This window comes from Arachis stenosperma, chromosome 1 (genome assembly GCF_014773155.1).
Source record: "Arachis stenosperma cultivar V10309 chromosome 1, arast.V10309.gnm1.PFL2, whole genome shotgun sequence".
NCBI lineage: Eukaryota > Viridiplantae > Streptophyta > Magnoliopsida > Fabales > Fabaceae > Arachis > Arachis stenosperma.
The window spans coordinates 829,172-842,858 of record NC_080377.1 but is presented as its reverse complement, the minus strand read 5'-3'; the positions used below and the strand labels follow the sequence as shown (position 1 = coordinate 842,858).

General features: G+C 29.2%; 1 protein-coding gene across 1 annotated transcript; it reads right to left on the bottom strand.

Moving 5' to 3' along the window:
- Positions 1–2,260: 2,260 nt before the first annotated feature.
- Positions 2,261–11,842, bottom strand: LOC130945455 (probable vacuolar amino acid transporter YPQ2). The gene is made up of 12 exons (XM_057874170.1): positions 11,494–11,842; positions 10,816–10,858; positions 9,312–9,338; positions 7,507–7,608; positions 6,648–6,757; positions 5,461–5,638; positions 4,688–4,786; positions 4,262–4,354; positions 3,630–3,650; positions 3,457–3,515; positions 3,274–3,364; positions 2,261–2,637 (listed from the first exon to the last, which is right to left on the bottom strand). The coding sequence occupies exons 1-12, from the start codon at positions 11,715–11,717 to the stop codon at positions 2,548–2,550; spliced, it is 1,137 nt and encodes a 378-aa protein (XP_057730153.1). The 5' UTR covers positions 11,718–11,842; the 3' UTR covers positions 2,261–2,547.
- Between the last annotated feature and the right edge of the window lie 1,845 nt (positions 11,843–13,687).

The window sequence follows — 13,687 nt, the reverse complement described above, 5'->3', positions numbered from 1 at the left end:
AGCTTAGTTTCAATAAGCATACGCCTAACTCTTTCAATCAGTATTCTATTCATTCTTTCTGCCAAATTGTTTAACTGAGATATTTTAGGAGGTGTCTTTCCTGCCTAATGTCTTGCTACTTGCAATACTTATCAAATAGTCCACGATACTCACTACTATTATTAGTGTGAATACATTTAAACTTTTTACATGTCTATCTTTCAACCAATGTTTAGAATTGTTTGAATTTTTTTAAAACTAGATTCTTTGTCTTCAAAACATAAGTCCAAAATTTTCTTGAGTGATCATCAATAAACGTAATAAAATAAATAGATCCACTAAAAGACCATACCATCAAAGGACCACAAATATTAGAGTGCACTAATTTCAAGAATTCTAATTTTCTTAAAGGTTGATGCTTCTTAAAGCATACTCTTCTTTGTTTGCCAGCCATTCAATGAGAACATTTTTCCAATTCTGTATTCCTTAAAGTGAAAAGAACATCCTTTTGAGCTAAACAATTAAGTCTTTTTTCACTAATATGACCAAATCTTCTTGTGCCATAAAATACAATCTTCTTTACTTTCAACTGCATTCACACTACCTTTTGCAATCATGGCATGCATCACATACAAACTTCAAATACCTTTTTTTCAAGCCACTACCAAGTTGTCTTAAGTGAACTTCCATTGTTCAAAGGCAAAAGTGTTTACAAAGAAAGCATTTTCCTTCTTTTCCTGTTTACCTTTGATTTTATTTTTTCAAAGAAAGCAATATTTTTGGACGTGCCCCATTTTAAGACAGTAATGACACTCAACATTTTTGTATCTTGACTTGGATTTGTTCCTGCTTTTCACCTCTACCCTTTTGACCTCTGCTCTAATTTCTTCTGTTTTCAGTAACTAACATTTCAGACTGTGACTTCCTTCTCATCTTTTCATTTAAAATGTCACCTTTAAAAAGTTGCATGCTCAGTTTATCATTTAGAGAAAAATTAGTAAGCGGGATACTAAATATCTCCCAAAAATCCGTAAAGTATTTAGCAACCATAATTTTTGGACCTCATCTTCAAACTTGATTCCCATGCTTGATAACTGATCAAAAACCCCTTGAAATTCATTCAAGTGATCTAATACTTGTAATCCCTCCTTATATATCAAATTCATCAACATATTCAACAAATACAATTTATCATTGCCAGATTTGAAACATACAAGGATTTAATTTAATTCCACAAAGTCCTATCATAAATCTTATTAGCAATATGATTATAAACATTATCATCCACCTATTGCCTAATAAAACCACAAATTTATTGGTGTTCAAACTCCAATTCTTCATCTGTTTTAGACTCTGATTTTTGTGTAAAAAATACAGATAAATATAGATTTTTTGCAAACAATAAACCCTCATTTTGTGCTTTCATAGATGGTAATTAGTGTCATTCAAACTTATCATCCTATTAGAATTATTTGCCTCCATCTTTCAAGTAAAGAACAATCAAATGCCCAAACCTGAGCTTTGATATCAAATGATAGAAATAAAAACACCCAATTCCCTACTTACAATAATTAGAGGAGCAACAACACCTACTCACAAATAAATGGCAGCAGTAAGAACACACCAATAGTGGCGAAAAAATGCACAAAAAAAAAAATAAAAAATAAAGAAAGAACACACCAAAATTTTTAACATGAAAAATCTCCTCAATGTGAGAAGTAAAAACCACAAGTCATCAAAATTAGGGAAATAACTTCACTATGATCAAAATAAGGTACAAAATAGTCACAATTTACTGCACAAAATATGCATACGATAAACCAAACAACTAAAGCATCAAAGCTTACAAAGCAAGAACAAGAAGATGAAAATACCACAAAAACAAAGCTGCTAATACATGGCCAATATCTCCAAACGGTTAATAAATCTGCAGCGACCAATATTTAAAGACAATTTTGTATATGTGCGAAAATAACTTTCTCTCTTCTCTTCTCTCTAGTGTTTGGTGTTTTCTCACAAATAAAACCTCTCTCACACAACTCTAAATCACCTCAGCCACTTCACTCAGTTAAGAGAAATCATGGATTTGGATACTAAAATTTGAGCCTTTCTTTTTCATATAGGAAGGGAGCCCAAAACCCAACATTTCTAAATTCTTTGGTCTCTCAAAAACAAATTTAAGAAGTTTGTTTGTTCAATCAAATGCAAAAATTTCTGTTTGAAAAATATGTTTGTTTGACTTGGTAAGCATTTCAATTTGACAGCGAAACAAAGAGCTATATTATCACTTAAAAATATAACAACCATACGATAGGATGAATCATGGAGAAATCATAATTGATACACTTGAAAAGCTAGTGGCAGAGTGGCATGCCATTTTCTCTAGCAGGAATGATTTAGACACTTGCATACATAATCCTCATCCATCTCTAGTTAGATTCAGATAAAGCTAATCAGCCCCAAGCCAAAAGAAAAAGCTAAATGTCACAACCCAAAACTCAACTTTGGGAATGTATAGCCATTTTTCAAATTGGCAATGATCAGTTAAATCTTTGGGATCAAGCTGGATCAGTTTTTTCTGGCGTCTTCGTAGTAGTCTCCATCACAACTTGGTGCTCTCCTCCTGAAGTATTTATAGTAGATGTATTGCAGTATTATCTGTCATAAATTGTTAAGGATTTTGATATAATCATAATTTAAGCTAAATATCATATGATTTAATTGTATTTCACATCTCAAAAACTTTAAATAATGTGTTTTTGAGATTTTTATAGGTAAGTTTGTCCTTTAAACAACATAGTTTAGGATACTGATCAAATCATATTCTATCATTGGTAAGTTTCTCCATATATGACCTTTTATGAATACTTGTATTTCTGAAATTATCTTTTGGAAGTAAATCTGCCACTTTGGTCTTTTAATAATTGATTAAAAATTGAATATACAGAGTGATATCCAAATTAGTTCTTGAGATTTTTTTTTTCGAATCCTTTAATTCTAGACAAATTTTAATCACCAAATCAATTTCCAAACTTTTGTTTCGATAGACAAATCAATGCTCATATCATATTATTTGTTTATATAAAGGGACTGATATGAAAAATTTAAATATTTTTAAGAATTAATTTGTCTAACTTTTTAGTAAAATTTGTCGTGAGATCTAATTTGCTTAAAATTAAAAATTAGGGATTGATTTGGTAATTAAAATTAGTTGAAGACTAAAGTGTTCAATAAAAATTTCTTAGAGGCTAATTTGGGGTATATATAAGAATTAAAGACGAGTATATAGGATACAAAAAGGTCCAGTGCCACGCAAACTACAGCATCCAGCAACCATGGCATATTAGGTTTGATGCTATCCCATTCTGTAGTTCGTACAAGAATACTGCATCAAATACATAATTAAGTTAGATTAAACTATAGATATAATTTTTCTTTTAAGAATTGTAAGTCTTTGTAAGGGAGAAAGATTACTACCTTCCAACATAAGTAGCATTAGCAATTAGTGCAAATACGAACATGAAAGGATTTAAGCCCTGATTTCACAAAACGAGAAAGCATAGATGAATAAACAGATACATTAGCTATAAGATTTAAATCTTAATTAGAAGAGAAGAAATAATGCACAAAATTGATGTATAATATATTACCTCTACACTGCCTCGTTTAATCTGGTCATCAATAATTAAGTAGAGAGTATTAATATGAAATTCATGAAGTAATGAAATCATAAACAAACTGAAAATAAATAGTGCAAAGCTAAATAATAAACAGTAACAGCAATATAGTTCATTAGTTCCTGCTTAAAATATGAGGGGCAAGTTTGTTATTGATGATTTAATGACAAATTCTTTAACATAGTGATGGGTTGATCATTTCGCATGAGCTGTTTTAACAATAAAATACCAATAGGATTCTATTAAATGAATCAATCATGTTGTCTAAACTAAATATTAACTACTAATTAAGTAGTCACTTTGCACTTGTATAAAATATATATTAGAACGTATACATATAAATATACACAAATATATAATAATTAATATGATGGCTAAATTTTAATATCCATGTATTATTTTTTAAATGAATACATCAATTCCAATTCCATAGTGCACAAACATAATATCTGTATATGATTTTAGTGTCTTATTTATATTCAAATAGCATTCTTTTATACTAAATATTGTTGTGGCAAACTCCTATAATATTTAACCAACTTGAGTTAGTCGAATAGTCAACTCACGTACAAGACCACTAAATAATAAAATGTCTTGATACTTACGTTCAACCATATTTGTGGTAGGCGACCCCCCATATATATAGCAGCCATGAGCCATCCCAACCATTGACCAAGTGCACTGTGTACCTGTTGCTCCTGTGGATATTCTTTATTTATCAATTCAATTGTGGAAAGCAAAATTAATAAGGAGAAAATGTCATATAGTTGTCTTCATATAAAGTTAATAATTAAAAATCGTTACAATCTTACATGACAATTTAGTAAAATATTACGATCCGATATGCCCATTAATTAGGCCCATATGAATTACTTGCTAATTAAGATTATAAATAAGGAACTATTATCATTATATTCAATTATCAATTTTATGGAAAAATAACTGCATGTGAGTCTCTACCTGTTAATAATCAAACAGTGAATAAAAGGCGACATGTGTGGAATAAATTACCCTACACTAGATAGTGTTACCTGCAGAAGTTTTCGTCCATTGAATCTTATGTATCCTTCTCTCAGAGCATTACCCTTCAGAGGCAAGTTAACAGATGCAGCGAGAAATGTCCCATATCCCTGAAGCAGTGTACAACATGACAAAGATGTTGAAAATAAATAAAAAGGAAAAGAAAACTAGCAATGATCTTCATCCCTGTAGGGAAAAGGACTTTCGGGAAAGGTGGGCTGATGCTCAAGTTGACAGTGACATTATCATTCCTAATTGTGTAGATGCGGTTTATTTAGACGGCAATTATTGTTCTGATGTGCAATTTGTGCCAAAATCAATTCGTGTCAAATAGTAAAATACAATAATTTTGAACATTATTATGTGTGAAATTCAATGTGATGTCAAATCAAAAATAGTTTATTTCATGACCTTTAACACTGTGTTCATATATTCCTTAGTAATTTAAACATTTTGGATAAACTGAAAAATATGATTAATGCTCTTGATGAATCTAAAAAATTATTATCACTTTGTTATAAGAAATTTGAGATATTGATTATTGCAGTTGTGATATTTTTTTTTTTGTTGCCACGGTATCTCCCAACCCGATAGGTTAAGGACTAATCCGTCGCAGATCTGAACTTCGTTTAAGGGACTGCCACTGGCCAATGGGTTGCTGCATGCACAAGGCGGAATTTGAACACTCGACACTTGTTTAAACGGACAAGTGAGCTGACCACTTGGCCAACCTAAATTAGTTTACAGTTGTGATATTTAATTAGGCAAACAAGAGAAAACTCACAGCTGCGGAACGTGGGATGGGCCTAGGTTGTGTGGAAGAGGGAATCGCCGGAGACGACGATGCCTCATCGTCCGAAGAAGAATCACAGTTCAATTCCATTGCTGAAGGGCCACTTTTAACAGCTCTCATGTATGTACGGAAGGGTGGAGTGCCACTCCCAGCTAGTGATCTTGCTGACCTGCATAACTCAATTACATTCCCATCAAACTCAATATATTCTCTTCATTTCTTAGTTCTTCTAGCATAACTTTACATTGGCTAAACTGTTAGAAATCACTTAATATTACAAGTCACACATTTTTCAAGGATAAGATCTCTAAAAAATTTGTAAGTGTGAGACATTCTTCACTTTATAAGCTAAATTTTGGATTAAGGTCCGTTTGGAAAGTTTTAAAAGTAATTTTTTTCAGTTTTTTACTTATAAAAAGTAGTAGTATTAATGTCTGGTATAATTTTTAAAATTAAATTACGATTTTTTAAGAAGTTATTTAGGAGCTTATAAAGAAGTTAAAAAAATAACTTCTCTTATAATACTACTACTATTTTTTATCATATTTCTATAAAATAAACACTTTTAAAATTAAAAATTCAAACACAAAATAACTTATTTATAAGCTATTTTTAATATAATTATTTATTATTTAAACTATTTTTTTCAAAAGAAATTTAATTAAGTTATTTACTCAATTTGACCTAAGTCAAGTTCACATAATCTGAATTCTAATATGGTGGCACAGCTTATTTAATTTAATGTTCTAGGTCCACGTAATCTCACTTCTAATAATTAGTATGGATTTTCAAAGTACAATGTTTGAGATGAATGTTACATAAACAACTCAGAATATACATAAACAAAAACTAAGTTAAATTAAATATTAATAATATTCTTACAGATTTTCAAAATCTTCAAAAACAAAAAGCTATACTGTATCTTGTACAAAAATATACCTAATTATTGATTGTCAAAGATATTATAATTGCCAAATTAGCATTATTCTAATTCAAATTACTTCAGATCTGTCTATTAACTTAAAATTATTTTGCCTACTTCTGAGTAAGCATCTCAGTACTTTTGCCTAAGCATATCAGGACATTATACTCAAATTAATTCTTTTGCCATTTGAAAAATAAATAAATGAACAAAAAAATTGTGATTTACTAAAAAAAAAAGGGTAAAATATGCTTACGTATAGTAATATTCCCGTCGAGGTGCTGCTTTGGGTGTGCCATTTGGTATTGGAATTCCAGATTCATGACTTGGTTTCGGTTTCAATGGTTTTTTGTCTTCTTCGTGATCCTGTAATTAACATGATATACCAAACAGAGAAGTGTTCATAACTTCAGATATCATCTAAGATTGATGTATACTAAAAATTAATTACTTAATTAATCATCGATTATTTAAAATAAAATTCGACTCCTTTAAAATTATATTGTCACTAAAAAAAAGTATATTAATGAGAATGAATCATCTCAATTTTTTTTTAATAATTGAGAGAATAAAGTATAATCTCTCACCATTAATTTTATAAGTGAGACAAAAAAATAAGAGAAATTACAATAAAAAATTAAAAATCACATTTTACTCCTTCAAAATTTTTTTTTAACAATTGAGAGGATTCATTTTCAGACATCCTTAAATTAAGATAATATAGCTCACAAATAATAAATATTATAAATTTAAAAATAATTAAAATATCACTTTTTTATTTTACTAACATTATCATTTTAAAATATTTTTTTTAAAAAAAATATATATTAAAATATAAAATATATAATAATTAATTTAATAATTAATTATTTTATATACATATAATATTTTTACTAAATTTGATAGTATTCACTTATTTTTAATATTTTAATATATATTTTATATGAGTAATTATTAATAATTAATTTTTTATATAAATAACATAGTTAAAAATCAAAACTATAAAATATCGGTGTGGGCCTTAGAAATTGGAAATTTAAGGTGGAAATAAATAAGGATGCAAAATGCAATTTGAATAGAACCAAGTAGTGCATTAAAATTGGAAATATACATACAACTCCTCTGTTGTTGAGGCTGTGCCGACGTTTGCGCCATTTGTAAAGGTGGTCATAATATAAGCTTTGCAGTACCAATACGATCGTAGTGATTGTATAAAGCTGTTAATTGAAAACAAATTACTGCCCGGAAGATCAAGAGTGCAATTTCGCAACCTTTTTCAAACTAAAACATCAAATACACAACAAATTGAACTAATAGTTATATTGATCTCTAAAGTTACACTCACATTTTAATTTGATTCTCAAAATTTTATTTTACTCAATTTGACATTCAAAACTCACATTAGTTTTTAATTTTATTTCTGTCATAAAACTATTAATGAGACTGCTATACTGAATTCTTTAGCCGTTATTCGATAAACAATTGAAATTTTTTACATTATTTTACTCTTTAAAAAACTTTTAAAACTCTTAATTGCAATTAGGATTAGGATTTTAAAAAGTTTATAGAAAACAAATTAAAATAAAAAAGATTCAATTGCTACATTAAATAATTATTAGAGAATTTAATATAACAGCCGTTAATCTATCTCAACACATTATTAACAATTTTATAACGTAAATAGTTAGACTAATGTAAGTTATGAATGTCAAATTAAAATACTAAATTGAGTATATTAAAATTTTAAACACTATAATAAAATATAATTGTAACTTTAGATACTAATTTAATTATTAACTCAATACTATATACGGTTAAAGATTTAACTAAAAGAATATCTTAAATATGTTCGCAACGAGAATTAAAATAAAAAATATGTATTTTTTGTGGAAGAATATTAGAGAATTATTAAAATTTATTATTTTTAGTTATTAGTTGATTATTAATATTTAAAAATATATAATAAAATATATTATTAAACTAAAAACTAAAAATGAAATTGATAATTAAATAATAACAATCCCCCCCCCCCCTTTTTTTTCTCCTCTATAGTCATATGATGTTACCTTCTAAATAGTGCGGTTTACGTTAACATAGTAACAAAGCTAGTAGACTGGTAGTGAGCCCATAAAATATTATAGGTGAATGCCATAAATAAATAATATTTAATAAATTTTAAATATTTTATTTTTTATTTAAATATTTTATTTTTTATTTTTAAAAATAAGTTAAACAATTTAAATACTATAATAAAAAATACCATAAAACTCACCAATATTGTGTGTCAATATGAGGCTGTGCCAGACGCCCAGACCACACCACCAACCAAAAGGCGCGGCAGCCAAAGACGTTGACACGCGTTCAATTCATTCACTCTTCTAATTTCTAAACTCGGAAATGGGAATCCCACATGACCTACCCTACTTTTTGCAACCAAATATCTCAATATCTATCTTATTTTAAACACATTTTTTGTTTATTTAGGTGAGGTTCTATAAAATAATTTTATATTTAAACATTTTATATAAAAATATTTTTTTTAATAATTATATTTAAATATAATAATATAAATTTATTTATTTATTATATTAAAAATACTTTTTAGAAAAATATAAATTATAATTTTAAAAAATTTAAAAGATATTTTTTTATTAAAAAAAATCTTTTTTAAATAATTTAATAGCATCTAAATAAATACTTTGATAGATTCGTATCGGAGGTAAAGCATTTTCTACTCAAGAATTTTAAATTTATTATGAATGATTTTCCTAAAACATATAACCTTAGTTCTTATGACTAAAGGAGAACTAAACTGAACCATTAAATACTGCTTATTATTCATATCTCAGACGCATGGTGCCCAAAAGAAAACAAATAACAGAAAAAATAGAATGGAGCAAAAAATGAATAAATAAATTACCAGAGCTGTGTAGAATTGTGTAGGCAACTGCATGACATCCATTCATACATGTACCAAAGACAAGATAAGCAAAAAACAAAATAAAAAGAAAAAAGTTAGTCTGCATGAACATGAAGCTAAAAATAAAAAGGATCAGACAGTAATAATTGATTAAAAAGAACCAAATTGGGGAATGATAAGAACCACACCTGCACATCATCATGATAAAAACATAAGAAAAAAGGGCAAAGGCTAACCAATGGAATTTAAGGCTGCTTTTTAATTATCACCTCGTAATAATATAGTAGAGACACAAACAGGGTTACATAAATATGAGATAAAAGATGTCTAGTTGTGAGAATATAATGGATATAAGACACGGACAAAAATCAATGTCTCTGATCTCATACGTTGCATTTGTTTACCAAACAGGATACTAATATAAAAATATAGAAATAGAAAATTATTTAGCAAATAAAATATAAATATAGATATAATATTTAAAAATATTAATAAAAGATATAATTTATATTTTATTTTTTGTTTAATAATTTTTATTAATTTTTATAATTATATTTTTTATTATTATATATATATATTTTAAAAATTTTGCCTGAAAAAATAATAATAAATTAAATATTTATAATTTTTTTATATTTAATTAATTATCAAATAAAATATAAAAATATTAATTTTTATTTTTTTATTTTTTATATTTTATTTTCAGTATTCTATTTTATCTCATCTTCGTAACCAAACGCAGTACATTATATGATAAATTAAGATTGAACAAAAGGTTAATTAAAATAATGAGTGAACATCAAATTAGTGTCTAAAGAATTTTGGACACTTTGATCCACGACCATTTTTATTTTCTTAGAACCTTTCAAAATTATTATTATTATCAGACAGATGAGTTTTCTGGTCATTTTAAAAAAAATTAATTTATTTTATCATGATATTTTTGAATATCTAATTATCTTATAATAAATATTATTAAAAATTTATTAATCTCATATACATATTTGAAATTTGATTTAAAATAAAAGAAGAACTAATATGACTGACAAAATTAAATTTTAAAAACTTCTAATAGAAAATTTTTTAGAGATTAAAATATCAAATATAAAATTTAAAAAAAAATTAAATATTTGCTCTAAAATGATTAATAGAAGAGTAATACCCTAAGCTAATTTTTTTTAATTTCTATTAGCCAACATTTAAAAAAATATTTTATTTATATTAAATTTTAAATTATAAACTTTAAGATAAAATTAATTAATTATTAACTAATTAAATACTTTTTCATCAATTATATTTTTATGTGGCGATTCTTTTTTATATTCCTATTTTTCTTCATTAAAACAGTCTTATTTTGAACTTATTGACTATGTTGCATCTCTAGTTTCTGTGTCTATCTAGAGCATGATGGTTAGAGGAAACGTGGCCTCGGGACTCTCAGGACCACCACCAGCAATCTGACAAATATTTAAATAGCGTGTATATGGTTTAAGGAGTCACTCACCGTAGCTGGTTCCAAAAGGCAACCCACCAAGTTGAATATGTCACTGCATTCACATATTTGTTTTATTAATAAAGTGAAACTACCAATTAAAGCAATTAGTGCCACTTTAAGTGGTTAAAATTGGGTTAGTGTATCCAAACAAAGAGTGCTACTTTTATTAAGCACCAGTAAGGTTTCGCTACTTGGAAGATACTGTCATGGAATATATATAAATCACAGAATTCACAGGCCATTATGAGAAAACATGCAACTGGTGGCCTGCTATGTATTTTGTTTTTATATATTACTATTAATTTTTTAATATATTCGAAAGAAAAGAGATTATGGAGGGATTAGTGATAGTACTGTCATTTAATTAATTAATTAAAAGACTTTATTATCATCTATCTTAAAAGGCGCATCGGCGCATGTTAAAACAAAAGCAAAATCTTTGATTCAAAAGCAAAATTTGCCAGTCTTTTTATACATTTAAAGTTTGCTCTTAAACATTCTTCAACAAGTACCCGTTAAACATATTTTAAAAAAATGATATCTAATTGAAAACATGTTTATGAGTTAAAAATTTTAAGAGAAAAAGTAAAAATGGAAGGTGTATTCAAAATCCTACTTAGGAAGTCACAAACAACACTTTGAAGTTCAATGAACCTTTTATCTTAAAAAGAAAGTTGAGGAACTCACCCGGCAACCCAAGTGAAGAGAAAGGCAAGGGAGACTCCATGGCTTGACTTGGTGCGAAAATTGGTAATAATCTGAGGGATTTCAGCGACTCCCCAACACACAAGACTTATGAGACCGAAACTGAAGGAGATGTCATCTTTCACATTGCAAAGGCAGTCTTTGAAGTATTTCTCAACCCATCTCAGACATGGCTTCCTCTCCCTCACACAATATGAGCCTCCCATTCTCTCTATCTCTCTGCTTTCTTCTTTTTATTTTTTTTCTTAAACTATTATTTTATTTCCGTGATATGCGAGGTTCAGTTGAGCTAGTGTTTGCTTCCAGAGATTAAAGCGGATTTTAATTTATAGGAAGGCTGCCTCTAGAAATTACGAAATGAAACACTACCAGACTTAAATAGGGTAAAAGCTAAAAGTTCATCAATGGTCATTTTTGTCTTTTTGAAATTGAATTGTAGATGTCCAAAAAAAAGGTCAGGTGACTAGGTAAACAATATAAATATGAATAACGGTTTAAAAAAATATTAAATTAATTACTAAAATTAAATTTTTTATTTATTAGAATAATTAATTTTTAAATTTAAATTAGAGAAAATATAAAAAATAAAATTTTTTAACAACCTAAATAATAAGTTAATGAAGAAAAGTTAATTTTAATTTTAAAAATTAAATTTGAATTAATTAAATTTAGTCATAATAAAAGAAACGAAAATCCTAGTAGAGAGAGGATACGTATTCGACAATGAGAAAAGGAGAGAGCAGAAGCCGGTGTGTTTGAGGATGAAACATGATAAGAAAGATGGTCATACCATTGGAAGAGATAAGGAGGAGAGCGTGGGAGGGTTTGTATCAGATGTGAAGAAGGAATCAAGAAAGGGCCGCCTTAATTCTAGGATGACTTCCAAAACTTCTTTCCGTGACAAGGTTATTGGTTCTTCAATAGCCTCAGAGATAGCCTGACTGAGGCTCTAGTGAGGATTCTATGGCAGTGGTCACCAGAAAATAAAGAGATCCTATACCTGCGAGAGTTTACTTCTCCGAAGAGGATACTTCTCCGAAGAGGATAGAAACATCCTTTCTAAACCATACAAGGAGGCAATTGTGATTAAGGTTCTTGGAAAAAACGTTAGTTACACGCCATGATTCACAAACTGAAAGGGGGTATGGAGGATCACTAGCAGATATGAGATATTGGATATCGGTTTTGGGTACTTTCTCGTCAAATTTGATCACATGGACTAACGAGAGAAAGTTTTACTAGGGGGCCATGGATGATCTTCGGTCACTATATTGCGGTCAAGCCATGGTCACCGAATTTTAAACCTTGTGAGGACATTTTCGGGGAGACTATGGTTTGGATTCGAATAGTTGGTTTGAGCATATGGTATTACCAGGATAAAGCCATGATGAGAATTGCTTCAACTGTGGGGACACCAATCAGGGTGGATCTGACTACTAAGTCGACAGAGAGGGGAAAATTTACTCGAGCTTGCGTGTAAATTAATCTTGGTCTGCCGGTGGTCTGGAGTGTGATTGTCAATGAGTTCGAATATAAGGTGGAATATGAATGTTTACACCTTATTTGTGACAAGTACAATTGTTTCGGGCATCCAGCAAGCGATCGCAGAGTGACCCCGATAGAGTCGGAAGAGGTGGATCAAAAGGAAACATCAGTAACCGAGACAGCGGCCCGGGTGGTGCAGCCACATGAACCTTCGAAGGTGAAACCTTTTGAATTTGGATGCAATTCCGAAGACTCTGTGATAGTTGTGAATATTGTGGAGGAATTGGCTGTTGCATGGGAAGGAAGTGGGGTCCCAGCATTTGGGAGATGAGGTTGGCTAGACCAAAGTCAGCGGTAAAGAGAGAAGAAAATTGGGTCAATTAAACAAAGTCCAACAAATCTCTAGAGGCAAAATGTTGTTGCACTCAAATAAAAAATTAGGCCAAAACCGTGACTTTGGGCGGCGTATGAGAGGAGTTGGATCAGGGGTGAAGAGCGGGTCAGTTGGCGGATCTCTTTCTTCCCCTCAAGCACGAATGGCATCTTCCAAACAGCAAGGGGTGAAGGGCAAAGCTGCCTCCGTTGCGAAGCTGACTTTCACTGCCACTATAAAAAATAGGCAAGTGGTTGTGCCCTTCTTCTTTGTAGAATTTCCGTCGACTCTGGACTTCCTTGGCGATGTCAGCAAGTA